Genomic DNA, 23,855 nt, shown 5'->3' on the forward strand with positions numbered 1-23,855 from the left:
ATTATTAAAAATATATACAAGGGGAAAAAGATTAAAATTATATCAGCAATATATACAACTTTGTCATTCAACGGAATATATTACAAAGGAAATGGGAAGCAGAACTAAACATAGAAATTACAGAAAAAGATTGGATACATATGTGGAAAATGCACCAATCATCTACCAATTCATGGATATGGAGGGTATTCTCTTGGAAAAATCTATGCAGATTATTTAAAACACCAAAAATCAAGAGCAATCAGTTAAAGCAACAGATACAATGTTGGAGAGGTTGTGGAGATGTAAATGTGGATCACTCAAATAACAGAAGACATATCACAGGTTGTTTTCTAATCACTTACTTTTCGATGTGCACAGAGTGCACAGTATATTATTTTATCTGAGGATCTAGCTCTGAAGTATCGCGAGATTTGGCTGCCAGACAGGAAACGGTGGGAAGTATCGCGATACTTGCGTTCAGAAAGTTACTTTGTGCTCTTTAGATACCATACCTCTATAGAGCGTCGCAGTCCCGCCCCCTTTCAGAACGACGAGTGGCCCAGGAAATTATTCTCCATTCATTTTCTCCATAGGCTTTTCAAAAAGTATTTATTTAAAGACGGTTACACCGCGGACAAAGCCAACTCGGATCGTGACAAACCATGACAATAATGTTTTGGGCCAAACAAATAATTAGTAAGAAGAAAAACAAAACAAATAGTGTTGTATCCTGCCTTTATTTTCTTCTTTCAAATTATTTGATCGGCACAAAATATTGTGTTTGTTGTCATGATTTGTCACGATCCGAGTTGGCTTTGTCCACGGCGTAACCGTCTTTATATAAATACTTTTTGAAAAGCCTATGGAGAAAATTAATGGAGAATAATTTCCTGGGCCACTCGTCGTTCTGAAAGGGGGTGGGACTGCGACGCTCTATAAAAATTACACAGTGTACACATCGAATAGCAACACAGCAGACAATAATGTGTTACATGTCTTTTCCAGAAGTGATTACTAGGTCTCAATTGTTCATCATAAATAATGTTTGTTATGATCTGGTCCAGCCGGCTCCATTCACTGCCATGTATTCATTGCACGTGTGAGTTTTGCTCCCATGAAAGTGTCCATGAAAGTGTCATGGCGCAGCCCAGTCACGTGACCACTTCTCTTCCTTCTCAGAGCTTCCTTGCAGCCTACCAGGAATTCTCAATCACTCACCTCTCACACACCTTCCACACCTCACACTCTACAGGAGCACCTCACACAAGAACAAAGGGATACAGTAACAGTACTATACCTATATACACATTCAAACATATGAAGACCGCAGGGTCGTAGCATACACATGGGTGTGCACGCACACACACACGCACACGGTGCCACACTCACACACACACGTATGCATGCATATTTCAGACATGTCACCAATATGCACACAATGACCATGTAGCTGCTATGAATGAAAACAAATAATTTTTCCCCCCATATCTATCCCACAGCAAGCATTGCAATGAGGAACTCTCCGGGACTGGCAGTATTGATTCTCCTTCTTCTGCAGACCAGAGGAGCTCTGGGGTTTGAGATCCTACCAGGTGACTCCCTGACCCTGACTCACTCTATGTTGTAAGATGTATCTGATAGGGGATTCACACTATGGTCCCGGGTGCGCACTCGGGACCACTTGGCAGATGTTGTGGTAGTGTGAATGATGCGTACCGTTCCCGGGAGCGGATCGCCCAACCGTCCCCGGGACCGCATGGGGGGCGGGTCTCTGGACCGTTGAAGTGTATTCAGATATGGATCGTTCCAATGTGAATGAATGCGTACCTAAAGAAGGAAGTGGACTGTTTTTTTTTAAAGAACGTGACATAATCTCTAGTCGACGAGCCAAGCCTGAGAAGCCTCAACAAAAAAAAACACAGCCGCTGCACGACGCGTAACACCAGCGCATTTCTCAACGCCGCCCGTCTCCTGTTGAATCTGCGTATATGCGCAGCACCGCAGTACGCGCTGATCTTATTCTGCGGACTACACGTGGCTCTTGGGCTTTGCTTGGCACAGTTTCCAAAGTAAAACAAAATAATAATAATGCTGAAGTAGAATCCATAGCAAACTAATACACTGGAGCACAGAACTGACTGACACAGTGAATAGCAGGCAGGCTGACAGTGAAGTAGTATAACGGCAAAAAGCCAAAGAGGCAATGCAATGCAGTGTGTCTGGATTTATTTGAGACAATGTCGCAGAGTTGATGGTCAGTGTCCGTGCGCGCCAGCCATCAAACAAACCGCCGTCTGGAGGATTAAAGTGTGTTATGCAAGTGTACCCGGTGCGCTGTTGAATCTCGGGCAATGTGAATCATGGCCATCGGGGACCTGGCAACCGTATTCGGAAACGGTTCCAATGAAACGGATTCAGTCCGTCTCAGTGTGAATCCCCTATGAAATGCCACTCTACAGGTGTGCCGAAACCTTGCCCTAGAGGCAGGTAGACACTTCACGTCACCAGTAAGGATTGTCATCAATTACACACCCCAGCCTTGATTTCATGAGATTTGTGTTTATGTCACATTCCTGAGCCAATAAGTGACAGTGTGACCGGGACAGTGTCATTGTTCAGTAGGTCGAGTAGGAGACTCAGTACTGGAGGCTCCACCAGTCAGAAGTTAGTGCTTCTGTACTCCTGTACTGTACAAGCCCTTCTTCCTGGCCTGTGTGTGTGTGTGTGTGTGTGTGTGTGTGTGTGTGTGTGTGTGTGTGTGTGTGTGTGTGTGTGTGTGTGTGTGTGTGTGTGTGTGTGTGTATATAGGGCTGAAGTGGTAATCTAACAACTAGAGTAAAAGTACTATATTTGTCTCTGAGATGTGGTGGAGGAGTAGAAGTAAAAGTGCAGATAATTGGAAATACTCCAGTAAAGTAAAAAAAAAAAACCCACAAAATTGTAGTACAGTACTTGAGTTACCACTGTCCATTTGACTTCTTCTGGTAGTGTTTATACCGGTATTTGGATGGGTTTTTTTCCACTGCAGCGACAACAGCCTTTGACAGCTGAAGCTGTCATTGTGGCCTGTTCCTCACCGAGGTCCTCGAAGACCTTCCGCCAAGCCATTAGATATATCAAGTGGCGAAATGTACGAGTGGACCTCCACCTCCACCATGCGCTCAACGAGAGCTACCATTTTGACGAGGAGAGTTTCACTGTGGGAAGGAGAATCATCACACATGGTCTGTCCGCAGTCAAAGCCGACAACAAGCAAGGGAACTTTGAAGCAGCCAGGCAGATGCTGGGGGAAATATTACACACCTTACAGGTATGTCTCATATCGTTGTCGTTATCGTTGTTCTGTTTGACAATTAATTTTTCCCAATTAATCTTGGTGTAAATTGTTTTCCTCTAATGTGAAGGACTTCTACAGTCACTCTAACTGGGTGGAACTGGGCAACAAACTCCCAAACTCCAACCTAATCAGATCTGACACCAGCATTGGCAACATTGCAGGTAGCCTACCAATATCTGTTTGGTTTAACCCATTCTGACCGGGGAAATAGCAGATGTACAAGCTCATATCGCGCCACCGAGTGGCGCGATACGAGCTTGTAGGTCTGCTATTTTTGAAAAATCGAAGACACTTTTAGAATCTGATCTCAGGTCAGAATGGGTTAATAATGAAACTGTCAGGATGTAATAGACATTTTTAGAATCTGATCTCAGGTCAGAATGGGTTAATATACAAAATGTGTTTAGCAAAAATCTAAAATCGAGTTTCTGCTCTGTTATCCAGTGAGTGCGTGCACAGTTTTCGCTTCGATCGGGCACTATGATCGTTAATTGCAAAATAAAAGTGTCAGGAAATTATAGGATGCATGAGATACTTGACCGTGTAAGTTTATGAAATGCTTTATAATGGTGTGTTATTAAGGTTAAAGCAGTATTAATATTTATGAGTGTTTACAACTATAATTATAAATGTGTCATAATGTTTAAAATGCATTGTGTATATGGGCTTCATAGAAAGCATTACCCAGAAAAACAGAGAAACAGAAAACATCAGATACCCAGTGTTGCGCAATTGTGGTGATAATTTGCCATTTGTGCAAAAATAATTTGTGGAACTACTTTTCTACAGATGTTAACAGGGCAACCTGCCAGAACTGTGATGGAGATGACTGTAGGAACAATATTTTGGAAGACATCATACAGGAGAAAGTACTGACTTCAGGATACTATGGCATTTTGCCGTTCATCTCAACCAAACCAAAAGGTAAGAGACTCTAGTACAGTCACCTGTAGAGCACCGAAGTCTGACATCACTCAACACCCAGGGCTAGTGGCAGTGACATCAGGACTTCAGTACTCTATATTCAATGGTGAAAAAAGTACTCGCATTCATATCTGGGTATTTGGCTCGATAGAAAATGTACATTTAAATATCATACTGACCTTACAGCCAAACTAAAACAGCCAATTGTTTTTCTTTACAGAAAGAAAGCTAACTTCCCAATGATCTGTGATATGTGATCTCGGCAGCATTGCAAATGAGGGTGAACCTCAATGCTTTTTTCGAGAATAAATATTATTGGTGTCCAAATGTACTGAAAGTACCAAAAGTAGAAAGTACTCATTATGCAGAATGTTCCATTCCAAGTTGTCAAATGTATAAATTATTATAATTTTTTCAAAATGGCCGATTTACAAGCTCACAATGGACTTGTAGATCTGCTATTTTCAAATGGTCGAATTTAAAAGTGGTTAAGTATGTTTTGTAAACACTCCATGAAGTATTTTTTGAGTGGTACAGCCACTCCATTGCGTAGCTATATTTGTCCCTGTTGGTCTGTCCGTCCGAGCAGTGTCACTCACACACACACACACACACACACACACACACACACACACTACACTCCTTTAACCACATAAATTACAACTATACCGCCCTCTTTTTCCGACTCTACCAAAAATAGCCGATATACAAGCTCAAATGCGGCACGTAGCAGCACAAGTTTAAACAACTTGAATAAAAATGCTACTTACTGTAGTTGTCTCTACCACCACCACCAAATCTCTTTGACCTGCTTTGAGCTTGTAGATCTGCTATTTTTGGCAAATGTTCCCCCCAGAATAGGCATGCATGGGGTTGAAGTGAAAAAGGTGTTTTCCATGTCTCTTCTGTCAGGTTGATGGGGATCTCCAAGGGATCTAATAAAGCTCTCTGTTTTGTGATCGACGCCACGCCAAGCATGAGTGATGACATTGAGGCGGTGAAGGCAGTGACCTCTCTCTTTGACAGTAAAGTTGGAACACCAGACGAGCCCTCATCGTACATCCTAGTTCCCTTTAGAGATCCAGGTAGGGTAGTTAAAAAATAAGAGAAATATATAAGGGGAATACATTTTTTATTTTACAGCAATGCTTAATTTGTAGTCATTTTCAAAGGACTTGAGTCAATGGTGAACAGTTCTTTGAGTTCCAAAAAGGGTAAATAAAACAGTGAATTGTTATGGATCACCATTAACTTACGTACCATGAGATGGTCTATCTGAAGAGAAATTAATTAATTCGTTTATTTTTAATTCCAGGGCGTGTTCTGTGCTATATACTGTATTACATTCTAATCCATCAACAGTATTCTTATTGACCTCATGATATACCTCATAATCCATGCCTCAAAAGTTTAAACGACGTGAATACAAAATTCTACTTTTTGTCCCCCACTCTGAACGTTAGAGCAACAGATACAGATAACACTCGGCCAAATAAGATGTAGAGCGTCACCACATGCACACAAGCAGACCGCCTGTATTGATGCTTCACCACTTAACATAAATTGCGATTTGCCTCATTTACAAACTGCACACAAACACAAGCTAACTATGGATATCTGAAGATTGGACAAGGAGGCCACAGCGTTATTATAGTCTATATCCAGTTTGAAAAGTGCTTATCACAACTCCCAGTAATTGTTGTATCATTCTTCAATACATTTAGGCTGATTCAGATGGCGTCTTAGAGCCAGGAACTCCGTTCCTGGTGCCTTTCACTGTGGCGATTAACGGCACAGGGGGAAACCTCACCATCCGAGCCACCAATGACCCTGGGTTTGACCAACCAGCATCCTCCTCACAGATGGAGGCAGTGCCAATGGTACAGTGACCCTCATGGCCCGTCGTAATACACCATCTGGGAGTGACGTCACCTTAACCATCGAGGCTGAGGCGCCTGGGGGCACGGATACCAACTACGCTGTGCTGCGTTTTTACACCGTAAGTCTCCCAAACAGTGACATTACAGTTGTATGAACTATCTCCCTTTAACCACTTTCAACCTGGCATCCCTATTTTGTGCCTGTCATTATAGACGACATGAATAAATACAAATCTAAATTGTTCTGCTGATCTACAAGCTCACAACGCATCACAAAATGGCGCGTTGTAAGCTTATTACAACGCGTTATTAACACTGTTGCTTTGGTGGCTTAAGTAATTTTAATTGACTGATGGCTTCATGTTTCCTTCTCATCCCGTATAGGTGACAGATTTCACTCGGCCAGTGTGTCAGCTGGCTGCCCTGGACCCCCAATGTTCCGAGTCCAACTGCAGTTTGTCTACGTGGCGACTCTCTGCCAGCGTCAGCGACGGCCCCCAGGGCACGGGTGTGGAACGCGTCAGCCTCAAGCAGGGCAACGGAGCACTGAACACCATGAATGTGGCAGTGAGCGGCACGCAAAACCAGAACATAACCCTGGTGTCCTACAGCGCCTCCTGTTGTTCACCCGATGTAGAGCTGCAGGTGGTGGACGGAGTGGGCAACGTGGGCACCTGTTTCTACACTGCCAGGGAAACTGCCACCACCCAAACCACCGGCTCATTACCGCACCCCGTCACTCCAGCTGCTATAGCTAAGGCCACTCAGCCCTCCTATCTTTGCCTGACTGTGGCTATCACACTGATACTGGCCCCCCTACTAGCCCCCTAGTGCAGTGGTTCCCTAACTGGGGTGTTTGAACGCGACTCCACAAAATCCCCCAGATTAGCTTAATGTGCAACATCGTTTTCTCACTCAACAGTAAATGAACCAATACAGAATAAGGGAATACAGCCAAAGTATCTGCACATTTCTAAAGTGACAATTTAAAGTGCTTTTGAATGCTAAAATGGCCAAATTGTCAAATATTACGCACATATCTATCAATTACACATTTTATGGAAGGGAAAATTCTGGGTTTAGTTCACCGTTAATATTAACTTTTTTATTTTCAAGTAAATTATGTGAAATCCATCATACTGTAGTAATGCTTCTAAATGTTTATGTGGTTGATTATTAAATTAAGCAATATTACACGAGAGTGTGTGGGTTAACGTGATTATTGGCACGACAGGGATGTCAGGAACGAGACATAGTCGAGTTCCGCAAGCATCACTGAAGTGGCAATAATCACGTTAAACAACACCCTCGAGTGTAATATTGCAATTCTACCACAGTTACCCTTAAAACTAAGAAAATCGCTGAAAGAATATATTTTTTTAATGACAGATGTAGTCACTACGACCACAAATGTCCCAAGAAACTAGCTAGCCTAGCCACCGAGTTTGCTAGCGCTCTGGGAGAACAGAGCATGCTGAATTATTTGTTTTGATTATGGTGAACAGTGCTTGTTTAACCCACGGCTAGAAGGCTGTTTCAACCAATCAGATTGCTTCCTCGAAACGACCTGTGGTAGAATAAATATATTTTAAATATTATTTATGTCATTATTTCACTGCATTCTGTGTGGGCGTGGGGGGGGCGATTACATAATAATATTCTCCAAGCCTTCGATGCCAATTGTGGCATTTCCATGTCATAATAGGTGAACATTCAGAAGAAAGTCAAAAAGTATTAAATAGATCTACAAGCTTGCTTCACGTTGCCAGGCACTGTAAGCGTATACATGTAGCTATTTTCCGCCAAGACATTGGTGTATAGGGGGAGAAAAGCCTCATAGTCATGGACATTTTTTGTCAATTATATTTTTGCCATAAACACAGAGATAGCCCTGAATGACCATAACAGGTCTGTAACTCAGAGTCAATCAGAGAGTGTTCCATTTGTACAAAAGTTATGGTGGGCCCTTGCAAATAAAACATAGTACTAGTTGGACTCATAATGTGACATAGTGTCATTCATATTCTCAAGAAAACCTGGAGACTTGACATGCAGTTATTGGGTCTTAAGATCAAAATAAGAACCTTTTAATGGCGTATAAAACAGCACAAGAACAAGTCTTTGCTACAGACACATTAGTCCATGTACGGACATGGATGACCCCTGAAAATGTAAATGATCAAACCAAGATGATGAACGAGACAAATGTAAAAAAAGGTTGTTTTTTTATTTACTGTTTTACTGATGTCCTCACGTCTCATCTATATCCCTTTACAGAACACACAAAACTTTTCACTTTTTTTGGTTTTCACATCTTTTTCTTTTTTGTTGCTTATTTGCTTTGTCACTATTTACATTTTGAAACGTTCGTCAGAGACTCTGAGAAATGCATTTTATGATGGTCAGTGATAGTCGGATACGGGGGGTGTGTGTGTATGAAGGTGAGTCTGGATTTGCATGTGCGGAGTGTGCATGTGCACGTTTGGTTGAGGTGCGCGTATATTTATGGTGTTATGGCTCCGAGTTTGTTTTAAAGATATTATTTAGGGCTTTATTGGATAGTGTACAGTATGGTGACAGGAAATGGGGGAGAGAGAGATGGGGAGTGACACGCAGCAATGGTCGTCGGAATCGGGAGTGGAACCCGAGACACGCTGTCAGCCTAGGAGCCTGGACCGGCTCAGAGACTTTATATTATTAGGAACCAACTTTTGAAATACGTTGCAGATGTAGTTTGACATTCTTTCTATACCAAGACAACTGATCAATGTACAATGTACAACACAGTACAATCTCCAGTGTTCATTTAGCTAGAGTGTTCAAATTGTAACTCATTGTAGCCCATTTCAGAAGACTTTACCACTTATTATTATTATTATTATTGATCACATAAGTTATCAAGCCATAACGCCATAGAGTTGCACAGGGACCGGATGGCTAGAGATTACAAGGCAGTAGCGGGCTTATTGAATGTTATTGTAGGTGGTTGCTATGGTTCCTGGCAAATATATGAATATACCGTCATTCAGTGTGTGTGTGTGTGTGTGTGTGTGTGTGTGTGTGTGCCTGTGTGTATGTGTGTGTGTGTGTGTGTGTGTGTGTGTGTGCGTGCGTGCGCCTGCCAGTGTGTGTGTGTGTGTGTGTGTGTGTGTGTGTGGGGGGGGGGGGGGGGGCATGTCAGTCAGTGCCATTGGTGTACTGGGAGAGCTTATTCTCCAGGTCACAGATTCTCTTCTCCTGAGACAAAACTGTGGCCTTCAGATTCTGTATCTCCTCCAGCAACCTCTCAATCAGCTGAGGCTGGAGAGGAGAGGATAGTAGAGGAAAGGAAAGGATGGAAGGAGAGCATGAGAGGAGGATGGGAGGAGACGATTGGAGGGGAGAGGAGGGGAGAGGATAGGGGAGGAGGTGACAAGGAGGGGATAGGGGAGGAGGTGACAAGGAGGGGATAGGGGAGGAGGTGACAAGGAGGGGATAGGGGAGGAGGTGACAAGGAGGGGATAGGGGAGGAGGTGACAAGGAGGGGATAGGGGAGGAGGTGACAAGGAGGGGATAGGGGAGGAGGTGACAAGGAGGGGATAGGGGAGGCGAGAGGAGTGGAAGGAAAAGGAGACGATCAAAGAGGAGAGGAGGGAGAATAGACAAGGAGAAAGCAGATGTAAGGAGTAAGGGAGAACCAGAAAGGAGTTGAGAGGTTTTAGGTAGAGAGTTTAGAAATAGTGTAAGACAAGAGAAAGGAGCCCGAGAGAGGAAATAGGAAGGGGAGGAACAAAGGCAGGATAAAAGAACAAAAGTGGAAAGGACAGATCAGGGATAAATCAAACCAGGGAGCAGCTTGAAGCAAAGCTTTAGGTTTAGGATAAAGCAAACAGGTACAAAAAGAGGAGAGATAAACAGAAAAGTGTTCAACCATGACAGCAAGATGCATATTTGTGCATCGTGCATATAAGTAACCATGTGGTCTGGCATGATTAGCTAATTGAGCACTACTCGGAGTATACTTCACACTTGACAGAACAAAAAGGTTAGAGTTATATTCAGTATTAGGCATATTATTCTGTATGTTTTTGCATAGACCATAATGCCTTGGAACAGTACTTCGGTCTTTGTAACAGGTTCTGGTTTACAGAACGTTCGTGTGTTTAAGGGAGTTTGTTGGCAAGTTTTGTAATGAGAAACAGGTTAGTGCTCAAATATTTGAAAACCGCAAAAATGGTACATTTTAAATGGTGGTATTAGTATATAATATAATTAAATGTCAGTATGTCACCACATTTCATATTTAAAAAAGAATGAATGGGTGGCACCACAAAATTGCCGGCACTGCTATGCCCTATTATAGAGAGCAGGCTAGGCATTATTTATGGACCATGTACAGTAAGGGCCCATTCATACTCATACTACAACATTATGTCATTCACCACGGAGTAGCAACTCACTGCTCACCCTGACACATCTCTCTGTTTTTACTGACTGACATCTCCCCTTTCACTCTGGGCTATCACCCCGTTCACTGATTGGTCTAGAAGATGGGTGGGCGGACATCACCGCGAGTATGATGGACTCGACACCGTTTAGGTGATAGGGTTATCACCTTAAAAGGTGAGTTGCTTATCACCTAAAAGTGGAGTATGAATAAGCCTTTAGACAACTTACCGGCAGACTGTTGGCATCGCAGGTGGACATGCTGCGACGGGTTGAGGGTCTGGAGTCCAGAACATTCTTCTTGGACACTTTGAGTGTTTGACTCTTTGGCGGCACGTAGCCCTGCCTCATTGACACCAGGATGGGGTCATCGTCCCGGCCTTCCAGCCACTCCTCTGGCTCCATGGCTGGCTCTGGCCCTGCCGTGTCAGGGTACAGGTCGTCCTGGAACAGATCCGACTGGGGCGAGAGAGGAAGAGAGAGAGGGGGGCGGAGAGGGAAATTCTTATTTGTTTACTGTACGTATGTCGGGTGACGTTCATAAAGGACAAATTCCCAGCATGAAAGACAAAAAATCACACCAGTGTGAACCAAGTGGTGCAACTCCCGTCTATTGGTTCTTTGTATCGTTCCAGGTTCAGGTTCAGGTTCAGGTTTATTTGTCATTTGTATAGATACAGAGTATACATACAATGACATTTATTTTGCTCAGAGCACTCTCAGTCTTACATACACAGGACATAAACAAACATCTATAGTGCAAGAAAAGACAAAAACAGGAAAAGGAAAGTGCAAGTGAAGTGAAGTGCAATACAGTTCAAGGTCAGCTGTTCAGCAGCCTGACTGCCTGGGGGTAAAAACTGTTACTGAGACGGGTGGTACGAGATTTGATGCTCTGGTAGCGTTTTTCGGAGGGGAGTAGTTTGAACAGGGTATTTGCGGGGTGGCTGGTGTCTTCCATGATGTTATGGGCTTTTTTCATACAGCGAGTGGTGTAGATGTTATGGAGATTGGGTAATTCTGTAGTGCCGATGATTTTAGCTGCTGTTTTAATGGTCCTCTGCAACCTCTTGCAATCCTGAGCGGTCGTGTTACCGTACCACACTGTGATACAGCCAGTTAAGACACTTTCAATTATACAGCGATAAAAGTTCACTAGTCCTTTTGTACTTAAGCCAATTTTTTTAACGCGCCTCAGAAAGTACAGTCGCTGCTGCGCCTTCTTGAGGATGTACTCGTTGTTGAGTGACCATGTGAATGTGTCTGTGATATGTATGCCCAGGAATTTAAAGTTATCAACTATGTCGACAGATGACCCTTTGATGGAAATGGGGGTGTGGATGCCTTTGGACTTCCTAAAGTCTACAATGATTTCTTTGGTCTTATTGGTGTTAAGTGAGAGGTTGTTGTTATCGCACCATAGAGTTAGATCCTCTATCTCCCTCCTATAGGCCCTCTCATCACCGTCGGTTATTAGTCCGATCACTGTGATATCATCCGCAAATTTAATTATGATGTTATTCTCGTATCTGGCGACACAATCAAACGTAAACAAGCTGTACAGCAGAGGACTGAGGCAGCAGCCTTGGGGCGCACCGGTTCTGGTGAGAATTGTGGATGAGCTTCTCTCTCCTATGCGAACACACTGGGGCCTACCCGTCAGAAAATCAAATAGCCAGTTACAGATGGAGCTGCCCACACCAAGGCCACTGAGTTTCAACACTAATTTAGATGGTACAATAGTGTTAAATGCGGAACTATAGTCTATGAACAGTAGTCTGACATAAGAGCTTTTCTTTTCTAGATGTACCAGGGCAGTGTGTAAAGCAAGAGAGATTGCATCATCCACAGATCTATTTGCACAATAAGCAAACTGTAAAGGATCAATACTAGCAGGAATTATGCTCTTGATATAAGAGAACCATTTTCTCCAGGCATTTCATGAGAACAGATGTCAAAGCAACTTGACCAATTTGTATCATTCCAATTTCTTCTCTGTATCGTTCCAATTTCTTCTCTGTATCGTTTGCGTCCAGCAGGTGGCAGCCATGTCACATACTTCTCTCGTTCCAATTTCACGCATGTGCACACCACTCGTGCTTACACAGGTACACACATCACAAACAGGTACACAGGTACACGGACATTGCATGCTGGATGTAGAAGTGGTTGCACCCATAGACTGTAAAAAATATGGACAAAGCGTTCCCCGGGTCTAACATGAACGTAAAATGAAGCCTGTAATAATATGCTAATTCCTGATGTAAGTCGCCATCTTTTGGTACCAGCTGGCCATTGGCTGGCTCCGTTTTGTACCAGCTGGTCATTGGCTGCCCAGACAACGAGGCGGGTCTTCCCCCCTTCTTCTCCGTTGGTTTTTATTTTGACTCGAGTGGGAGGAGAAGACTCTTGAGTGGGAGGGGAATCCCGATCATAGACTGTAACGGTAGCCACGCCCCTCAGAACATACGCGACTTTATGGTCATTTTTTTAATTAATGGGACCATAATTTTCCAAAAAGAATATTATGACATTAGAAATGAGACTTTAAACTAGTGACTGGAAGAAGAAAGTATTCATGACCATGTTTATTAAGGTAATACAGTCTAGGTGAAGTTGGGCCAAAATACATGGGCCTCTATGGAGCTATGGGGCTTTTTGGGTCCAGTCCAGCGCCACAACAGGCCATTATATGAACTACCGATTTCAAATGAGGCTTCACGAAATATCTGGCTGACTGCCCCCCTGGTTGCACCACTTAAAAAAACACTCCTTGGGCTAAAAACGGCCATAGCCAAGTGGCAATGGCCGTTTTTAGCCCAATGAGTGTTGTTTTGTGCAAAACTAATGCTTGGAATGGATTCAGAATCATGAAAACCCCCTATAGGCCATATTGTGAGGTACCTTTTCGTTCAGTTTCGTTCCCGTGTCATGGGCACTACACATTCAATGCATTTTTTCATAGATAATACCCTTCTGGACTTTGGGTTAAAAGTTCTACTCATAATATCCTGCAGTATTTTGTCACAAGCCAGAAATGTATATAACCAAAAAACGAAAATCTTGTGCTGCTGTTTTTGCTTGTAAAATGTGTTATATTGATTTTGGCAACACAAAATCTTGCTCAAATGTCATAAATACATATACCTAACATCTGAAACAAGTACTGGTGCCTTAGTTTACTCATATGTGAATCTAGATCATGAAATGTAGCAAATTTGTTAAAGAAAATGCTTCAACTTAAGTGATTGGCACAAAAGCTTATATTTCATACATAAAAGTTGTCACAACCTACTGTGTAATGAAAGGTAGCACCTCGGCCCACAAAGGCTACAAATCTATCAAATTGTTACCACAGCCCCCTAAATTGAATGGTTACTATACTTTGGTCCGACAGTTCAAGTTCAAGTTTATTCAGGGTTATTTTTTTGTTGACCAAAAGGGAGTGTTTGGCAGAAGTCTCAGCTTATAATGCCAGCCCTTTTAATATTCAAAATAGCTATAAAAAGGATGAAGATGCAACAAAAAAACTAAACAGACAGAAAAACAAAACAAGCATAACAAAACAAAAACAAGACAAAACAAAACATACAAACAAAAAACGGAAAAGGACAACAAAAATTATAATAATAATAATAAGTATTTTGGTTATTCTTTTGATATCAATCCACTTTGTAGTTGTCTATCATATTATTTTTAAGAGTTTTTTTTAATAAATGTAATGAGCTGCTTAATTATACCTCTTTATTGAGGCTGTTCCATAATTTTACTCCTGCGAATGTTAAAGATCTTTGTTTGCCATTAAATGGCAAACAAAAATAAAAACCAGAACAAATTTTGTTCTGGTTTTTATTTTTGAATAAATGCATGTACCTCTGAGATTATATCTTGTTTGTCATGCACCTGAGCATGAGCTACAAACACTTGAGCAACAAGTTGTCACGTTCTTCGAAAGCATTGACATGCCCATCTCAAGCAACAACATCTCGGCCACACACTACCTCGAAAGGACAGCACATCTAAGCCTGTTATTATAGTTCGTTTTGCTAACCGAAAAGGCAAGAATGTCAAAATATCCACCGCAGGGTCTGAGACCAGAGCCATTTAAATGCAACTTTAAATGCTTAGCATACGAAGCATAATAAGCATACTAAGCATCACTGCTTCGTCTCAACCATTACTCAATGGCTCTCGTCTCAGACCCCACGGTGGATATTTTGACATTCCGTTTTTTATTTTCTTTTTGGAATGTTGCCACTGCTGTTGGAGCAGCCATAAACTAAACAGGTTCATCTCTATGTTCTGGGCATCTTTGTAATGTTAGGGTTAGTAAAAAGCAGGTAAAAGAGTAACGTTTGATTTGAGGCAGACTAACATCAGTCACTCTACCGTTCACTATAGTAGAAGAGGTGCGACTATATGACATGACCAAGAGGGTACCTCCAACATAAATGCTGAGTTAGTGGAGAATGTAGACAACTACAAGTTTCTAGTTTCCGAGTGCACCTAAACAGGTCGTTGGACTGGTCTGACTACTCTGATGCACTGATGATGTGTTCTTCTCGAATGCTTTTAGCGTATGCAACAGGATGCTGCAAATGGCTGGTGAGGAAGACGCGGGCTCTGTCGTGGGGACCTCACATGGAGTGGATGGTTTAGGTGCATGCAGCGATGAAGCTGTACACCATAATGGCAAACCCGAGTGTTCTTGATAGATTTAATCATGAATTGGAACATTCCAATGTGTTTCTAATGATTAAAATACATAACATCGACTTGACTGAAAGTGTCAAAAGTTAAGTTATAACTCGTTTTCACATAGCCACCATCTTGGAAATGCTAATTAGGGTACCAGACACACCCCATTGTAAGTATTCCAACATGTTTGTAATGGTCAAATAACTAAATAAATAGACACCGCATTTGTAGCTCATCTGGTTCAAATGTTACAGCCAAAACTGTTTTAGGTGGCAGCCATATTGGATTTGGCCGCCATGGCGACCCCGAAGGTCACAGGCTCGGGCGCCCTAGCTTAATCATTAGAGCATGCCCTGGGATACATCCGGGCCAAATTTTGTCATGTGTATGTTTCATTGTGCTGGGTGCCAATAACATTAGTTGAAGCGTTTTTTTTTTATATATATACATTTCTGGCCTGTGACAAAATACTGCAGGATATTACGATTAAAACTTTTAACCCAAAGTTCAGAAGGGTATTATCTATGAAATAATGCATTGAATGAGTAGTGCCCATAACACGGGAACGGCCTACTAGTTTAAATGGTCAGGAGGTGCACGCACATCCCGGGTTATTTCAACGGGTGCTCGAACAAATAAAAACAGACAACAAAAGAAAGAATAAGTCTGCACACCGTTTTGTAAGCTCCCTAAAACGTTATTTACCAAGGCGGGGTAAAAAACACATTTCCGCCTCTGTGGCCTTCATCAGGTATATTGGATAGCAGCGCTGTAGTGCAGGTATATATAGAGGTATAAGTGTGCAGACACAAATCAATGAGAAGCACTCACACCTGTGGACACTGGACAGTCCCTATTTGGGCATGAACTTGGCTCAGAACAGAGAATGAAGCCATTAGGCTGTCCCTGTGTGGCCACCAGGGGAAGAGATCATACACACATATACAAACATCATATCAACCCCCTGGTTTGACACATCACATGCTACTTAAAGCATAATGAAATTTGGAAAATGTTGCCTTATATAGGTTGTCTTATGTTTGTCAACTTGTCTATGGTGTGGCCACATATAACTGGCGTTAACTGGCATTAAGCTATTCAATTGGAAGACTTATCATACCAAAATATAAACAAGAGACAGTAGGAATGCAAAAATAAAAAATAAATTACGGTCACCACTATTTTGGTGGTACCAAAATAGTAGCGTTCAATCCCATGAGCTGTGCAGTTCACTGGGATTGGTCCACCTTTGTAGGGATACACACAGACCCCTTTTCCACCGGTTGGTTCCCAGTGGGAACCGGTTCAGTTCTTTTTGGTTTTTAGTCCATGAGCCAGAGGTCCAACATTTGTGGACGAACTATACACTATATTACATTGTTTATAGGATCAATACAAGTAAATAAATACATGATAACCCTTCCACAGTAGTAGCTTTTTCAAATTTTCGATTATTTTGCATATTTTCCTACATAATGCCTCATTTGCATATTAAAAAAAATAAGATTTGTAATACAATAAATCATTGTCTTCGTGTAAGTACTCAATTGGGGAAGTTTCATGGTGATAACAATCTAATATAGGTATGGTTTTGCCCACTCAATTCATAATTAACGTTTCAATTTTGGAGCTCTGGCTCATGGACTAAAAACCAAAAAGAACTGAACCGGTTCCCATTGGGAACCAACCGGTGGAAAAGGGGCCACAGTGGCTGGCCTATGCAGTCCACGCCATGAAACCTTTACATAGGCCTACCTTTCTGGGAACTGTCATTGTGATCGGTTCACACTTCTTATCAAGGAGCTTGAATAACCTGGGAGGGGAGGAGAGGATTAACATTCAACTATTAACAAAGAATTACAAATTCAACTCGTACACAACACCAGTACAAGAAAGCACCACGCACAATCGCACATCTCTTCCCCAGACTCTTCTCAGCTTTCAGTCTGTCTCAAAGCAACAATTCAACTGAAATCACTGTAAACCATGGGTCTTCAGGGGGTCCAGGACTCCAGGGAGTCTTCAGAATTACTACATTTTTCTTTTCTTTTTTAAACCACTTAAAAATAGGCTACACGAGAACATGAATCCAACATATTAATACAAAAGATTGGTTAAATAAACAAACAAAAACAGTACTACACACTACAGAGTATACTATTTTGACATGATATGTCCATTACAAACCATGATACCGACATGATACTACTGTCTATTACTAAAGGTGCAAAAGGTGCACAGCACATCTGTCCTTGTGAGGTGCCAGCCAACAGGAAAGATACTGAATGAAAAGAATGTCTAGCCGCACACTCGTAACTGCCAATGCCACACATTTATTGAGGACACAGAGTATATACTGAGGTATACTCAGGTATACTGCCTTCTTCAGGGTATACCCAGAAGAATTCTGGTACGCCACACCGTTAGGCTTGAAACAGTCTCGTCTTGCCTCACAAAACTCTGATTGGAGCCAGGTTTTATAATGTGTCACAGCATTGCACAGCAGTGGTTCCCAAAGTGGGGTCCTTGAGGGAGTTCCAGGGGGTACCCAGCTAAATGATAGTTAGGAACCAAATGGACCCTTATGGCTCTGTAACTCTGAGTGTGTACAAATGGAACCAAATGGACCAGTTAGGGTTGAATTTACAATATACATTGGGGTTAATGAGTATCATTGCGGGCTAATGAGTATCATTTTGGGGGTCCTTGACATGAAAAAGTTTGAGAACCCCTGCAGTTACCTGGCGATCTCACACTTGGTGACGTCCAGACCCCTCTTGGGCATGAAGCCCATCCCTCTCTGTGGTTCCTTAGCGGTGTAGGTACTGAGGTAGTGCACGAATGGAGGCTCCTCTGTTATCTCAAAGTAACGGATACTGCTGTCCCCCTACAGTCAAGCACACGCACGCACGCACGCACGCACGCACGCACACACACACACACACACACACACACACACACACACACACACACACACACACACACACACACACACACACACACACACACACACACACACACACACACACACACACACACACACACACACACACACACACACACACACACACACACACACACACACACACACACACACACACACACACACACACACACACACAGTGATGGGCAAGCTACTTGGAAAATGTAGTAAGCTACACTACCAGTTACTCTCTATTAAATATAGCTCAACTACAACAAAGCTATCCCCAGATAATTGTAGCAAGCTACACTATAAGCTACATGGCAAAAGTAGCTAGCTACATGGACACTACTTTTTTTTTTAATATTTTTAATCAACTTAATGATCAAGTTTCCACCGAACAAATAGCCTATAGGCAGGCAAAAATGCTGAGTTTGATTTGATATTAAAAAACAAACAGGAAACAAGCCCTCTGTCTGGCTTTTGGTGTCAACTTTTTCACATTTACTTGTATTAATGTACCTTGTGGTGTCAGGAGCCGGCTGATTCATGTGTTCAGTGTTGGGAAAGTTCTTTTTTTTATTAACTATAGTTCAGTTCACAGTTAATTTTTTTTAAAGGAACTAATTCAGTTCATAATTAAACGAATTGAACTAAAGTTCATGGTTCCAAAAAAATATTTGATTTTAATTATTATTGCCACAGCCTAGCCATTTGCACACCAGCTGAGAGACATAATTTAGACTAGAGAATGCTAGTCTCTCAAGACAGACTGTTGCCTCGATAGGCACTGTTTTACCGAATATTTGAGGATGGGATACTCAGAGAATGCTGACAGGCACTTAAATGAGATGTTAATGTCCTGTAGGTAGACTTAGAAATAAAACTAGTGTTGACTAATCAATACAAGTGTCTCTTATTTTGATGGGGCAGTTTCTGCACAAGAAGTCCGTTTGACTTGTAAACAAGCTACGATGAATGAGCTGTCAAAGTACTATAGTCACTAAACCACGTTAGCGATCAAATTTACAATATGAAAACTTTCACTTAGACAATAATGTAGGTTACACACGCTGGAATTAAACATGGAACCTGCAGGCAGCATTAGGTGAGTAATTAATTGTGTTGTGCTAGAGATAAAAGGACAGCTGCTGCGTGGGATCCTCTTGCTGCTTAACAACATAACTGTGTCAGACTCTTCTTATCTAAACCAACCAATCATGGTTTTTTTTCCAGGGATTTTTTTCCCCCACAAAACTTTATTTAACAGTCAATTTGTAACGTATAGCTTTTGTTGAAAGCTACATCACTACTTGGGTCTAAAAATAGCTACACTACAAAAAACGCTACTTGGTTCAAAAGGAGTGAAGCTACCATCAAGCTACTGATAAATGTAGTTAAGCTATGTAGCTTCGCTACTTGTAGCTAGCTACTGCCCAACACTGCACACACACACACGTGAATTAACATTATGTACAATGTATACATGTAATACAAATGCTTGCATATTGTAGACACACATGGTATCGCATGGTATCACATGGTATCGCAAAGAATATACTGTAGGTGATTATAAACCCATTAAGACCTGAGGCTGATCCTACAAATGCCTTCTAAATCACCTTTCACACTTTTCATGAACCGGTCAGTGATTGGTACCTTTCCAGAGAGGTAGACCATGTTGGCATCTGGGTCATAATAGGGTAACATGACTCCGTTGCTTGTGTCCAATTCCAGCAGTGCAATAGGATCCTCGAAATTAGTCTGTGGAGAGGGCAAACAATAAAATCATCAGTGTTTTGGGGTAATTGTTGGGTGTCCATATATGGTTTAAACTTGGAACAAAATGAGAAAATCCATATGGTTTAAAGGGACAAAATTAGAAAATGTTACTTGCATACTTAATTATTTTTGAGGACCTTTGTCTGGTTTTATTCAATATTCATAGAATATTTGGAGGGATAATGGCTGTGGCTGTGGCTGTGTGCGTGTGCGTGTGCGTGTGCGTGTGCGTGTGCGTGTGCGTGTGTGTGTGTGTGTGTGTGTGTGTGTGTGTGTGTGTGTGTGCACGTCTGTATGCACATGCCTAAGAGTGCACAGTGCATGTACAGACAGTGCATGATGTGCATTCAATGGACCACAATGGCAACAAGCCAGCTGGGGCTTCTTGTGTTCTTTAAGCATAACCTTTGACTATTATTACTAATCAATCCATCAATGTACAGAGCATGTTACAGTGCATGATGAGTCCATTACCGGGTCCCAGAGTCCCAGCTCTCTCTGGCTCATCCTCGTGAACCCCGTTGTGAAGATGTTCCCATCTCTGGTGAAGATAGCTCTCATTGGTCGAATCCCCTCGTGTGGAGCCAGACGTTCCTATTGGTCAAGCAGGGAAGGGGAGGAGCCGTCACTAAAGGCTAATTAACATTTCGCGGCACTTGACGAAAAGATACATTGTTGAACGGTATTTTAAAGATACATTGTTGAACGGTATTTTAAAGATAGATTGTTGAACGGTATTTTAAAGATACATTGTTGAACGGTATTTTAAAGATACATTGTTGAACGGTATTTTAAAGATGCATTGTTGAACGGTATTTTTTTTAAATGGTTGAAAGGGACAGACCAAGCTTCCTGAACCTCCCCACAGGGGGCGCTAAAGAGGCCTAGTACTGATCTATACTTGCTCACTGGTGTCACACGCCTGAATATAGGAAATCTACAAGCTCACAAGTTGTTGTTGCGAATTGCGATGCAATGCATTGTGTGCTTGTTTTGTGCAACACCGGAAGTAAAAATCACCCATAACATTAACCCATTAAGACCCGAGGCAGATTCTACGAAGGCCTTCTAAACCAGCAGTTCCAAAACTCTTCAGCTCGAGACCCACAACACATTTTCACTAGTGCTTAAACATTTGTTTTCTCATTTTTTCTTCACTGTGTTGCTTTCCTGTGTTTTTTATGGATTAAAACGGACTCACCGCAACCACCTCCCTCTTGCGGGGGTCGCACACGCGCAACCGTCGGTCCTTGCAGGTCGTGCAGAACAGGCTGCCGTTTCGGTTCCAGCTGACGTTGTAGATGAGGTCCGGGTGGTCGTCCATGGAGATGAGGGGCTCCCCCGTGCCCACGTTCCACACGATGATCAGGTTATCACTGCCTGAGGGTGGAGGGCACATGGGTGAGACATGGACCTGTCTTATCACTGCCTGAGGGTGGAGGGCACATGGGTGAGACATGGACCTGAAGGTTATCACTGCCTGAGGGTGGAGGGCACATGGGTGAGACATGGACCTGAAGGTTATCACTGCCTGAGGGTGGATTGATTGATTGATTGAAATATTTATTAACAGTTTGTAGAATTTACAGTACATTTTAAGCACAAACTCAATACAAAGACTGTCAACTGTGAGTGGACGACCCAATTAAGCATTACACTTGTTTACAACAGGGTCCACATTGTTCAATTCATCAAAACATTTAAAGACGTACAAACATTTAGAGACATACAAATAGACATTTCTATGTAGCTAAAGTACAGAACAGGAATTCATCATATGGGAAGCAAAAAAGGGAAAAGATACAATATACAGTGAGGGAAAATGGGGGGTGGGGGGGGTGGGGGGATTCAGATTTTACAGAGGCCAGTTTCGAATTGCAGCCATCCGTAGGTGCCCTTTGAGAGCGGTTTTGAAGGAGTCAAGGGATTCACATGTCTTAATGACTGTTGGTAGGGCGTTCCACATTTTGGTGGCATAGGAGCGAAAAGAATTTAGTCCCTTGTTTGTGCCGAATCTGGGTTGTACATGGTTTGTTGCACTCCCTCTGGTGTTGTGGGTGTGGACTTCGTTTACATTAAGGAAGTATTTAGACAGGTACATGGGTATCTTGGTGGTGTATCGAATCTTGTGGACCAGACCCATTGCAAGATGCTGTACTCTGTCGTCGACCCTAAGCCATCCCAGCCTGTCAAAGTGGGCAGGGGTGAGGTGGGTTCGGGGGGTGAGGCCAAGTAGGAGCCTGACCAGTTTGTTTTGGGAGGTCTGGAGCCTTGTTTTAAGGGCCTTTGAGGTGCTGTGGTACCAAGAGGTGGATGCATAGTCAAAGAAACCTTGTACGAGGGCTCCTGTTAAGGTCTTCAAGGTGTTTTTGCTGACCAGTGAGGAGATCCTGTAAAGGAATCTTGTTCTTTGATTGACTTTTTTGATTACGTTGGTGGCCATCTTATCACCGGAAAGATTGGCCTCCAGGATGGAACCTAGGTAGGTAATTTGATCTTTTCGTGTGATAATATTGTCACCCACTCTAACCAAGAAGCCATCTGCCTTGCTGAGATTACTATTTGATCCGAAGAGGATGGATTCAGTTTTTCCCAGGTGTAAGGATAGTTTGTTATCAGCGAGCCAGGTGCAGATTCTACCGAGTTCAGAGCTGAGGGTCTTTTCAACCTGCAGTTTGTTCCTGTCCGAGACCAGCAGTGCTGAGTCATCTGCGAACAGGAACAAGTTGCAGTCACAAGCTGAAGTCATGTCGTTAACATATATTAGGAACAGTAAAGGCCCTAGTATGCTTCCTTGTGGGACGCCACAGCTCACTGGGAGGGGAGGGGACAGTGTTCCGTTCACCTCCACCATCTGTTCTCTCCCCTCCAGGTAGGATTGCATCCAGCTCACTGATGTGCTATCAAAACCAATAGCTTTAAGCTTGTTAACCAGTATGGAGTGGTTCACGGTGTCAAAAGCCTTTTGGAGGTCCAGCATGACCATGCCGCAGTATTTTCCAGCGTCCACCTCGTGTTTGATGTGGTCGCTCAAATAGAGGAGGCATGTGTCAGTGGAGTGGGATGTTCTGAAACCAGATTGGAACTCGTACAGCAATTTATTAGTGGCAAGATACTTTTCAACCTGTTCATAGACTATTTTTTCCATCACTTTCGAGATGGAGCTTAGAATAGAAATAGGGCGGTAGTTGCCGGGTTCTAATTTACTCCCTTTTTTGTACAAGGGGGTTACTTTGGCCAGTTTAAAATCTTGGGGGACCTGTCCCTGTTTGATGGAGAGGTTAACTATGTGGGTGATGACTGGAGCTATGGAAAAGGCTGAGTCTCTGAGAAATTTGGAGGGGATATTGTCATGGCCAGTGGCCTTGTGGGGTTGGAGGGCACTCAGTTTTTTAAGTACCTCCTCGGTTGTTACCATTGCCATTTTGAAATCATCTTTACAAACACCAAGGTTTTTGTAGAAGGCTTTGATGTGCTCTACACCAAAACGCCCAGAGTGGGAGGGCAGTTTGCTAACCAGCTTTGTTGCAATGTTTGTAAAGAAGATGTTCAGGTGGTTGGCTACATCAAGCTTGTCAGTGATGAGGGTGTTATTCGATTTGATGTTTATGTTAGTAAACCTGGTTTTTAGTTTCTGACCACAGCCTAGTTGGTTGTTTAGTAACTTCCAGAGCTCCCGAGGATTGTTTTTGATTTCCTCTGCTTTATCGTTGATAAAGTTACATTTGGCAGATTTGGTCATGGCAATTACACCGTTTCTTAGCTTGTTACACTGGGTTTTTAGGTTGCACAGTTTGGTTTGGAGATTACTGTCGAAGCGCTTGGCTAGCATGGACTTGCATTTAAGAAGTTCAGAGCATTTGTTGTCTCTGGCTTTCATTGCAGTCAGTATGTCCGAATTCAT

General features: G+C 42.5%; 2 protein-coding genes across 3 annotated transcripts in view; one reads left to right on the forward strand and one right to left on the reverse strand.

Moving 5' to 3' along the window:
* Nucleotides 1-2,989: 2,989 nt before the first annotated feature.
* LOC310854984 (von Willebrand factor A domain-containing protein 7-like) lies at nucleotides 2,990-9,296 on the forward strand (the record flags this gene model as incomplete). Its single annotated transcript, XM_083759780.1, has 8 exons — nucleotides 2,990-3,292; nucleotides 3,387-3,480; nucleotides 4,109-4,243; nucleotides 4,510-4,561; nucleotides 5,156-5,328; nucleotides 5,559-5,568; nucleotides 6,092-6,242; nucleotides 6,508-9,296. The coding sequence occupies 8 exons, from the start codon at nucleotides 2,990-2,992 to the stop codon at nucleotides 6,952-6,954; spliced, it is 1,365 nt and encodes a 454-aa protein (XP_083615906.1). The 3' UTR covers nucleotides 6,955-9,296.
* Nucleotides 8,332-23,855, reverse strand: part of coro6 (coronin 6) — a 37,946-nt gene continuing 22,422 nt past the window's right edge. For both annotated transcript variants that reach the window (XM_083764376.1, XM_083764377.1), the window contains 7 exons: nucleotides 21,153-21,331; nucleotides 20,426-20,545; nucleotides 19,829-19,933; nucleotides 17,988-18,133; nucleotides 17,002-17,059; nucleotides 10,780-11,007; nucleotides 8,332-9,423 (listed from right to left, as the gene is read on the reverse strand). In XM_083764376.1, coding sequence (XP_083620502.1) covers nucleotides 9,301-9,423; nucleotides 10,780-11,007; nucleotides 17,002-17,059; nucleotides 17,988-18,133; nucleotides 19,829-19,933; nucleotides 20,426-20,545; nucleotides 21,153-21,331 — 959 coding nt within the window. In that variant the 3' untranslated portion in view covers nucleotides 8,332-9,300. The remainder of the gene's footprint in view (nucleotides 9,424-10,779; nucleotides 11,008-17,001; nucleotides 17,060-17,987; nucleotides 18,134-19,828; nucleotides 19,934-20,425; nucleotides 20,546-21,152; nucleotides 21,332-23,855) is intronic.

Source organism: Protomyctophum parallelum (genome assembly GCF_964188405.1).
Source record: "Protomyctophum parallelum genome assembly, chromosome: 1".
NCBI classification, from domain to species: domain Eukaryota; kingdom Metazoa; phylum Chordata; class Actinopteri; order Myctophiformes; family Myctophidae; genus Protomyctophum; species Protomyctophum parallelum.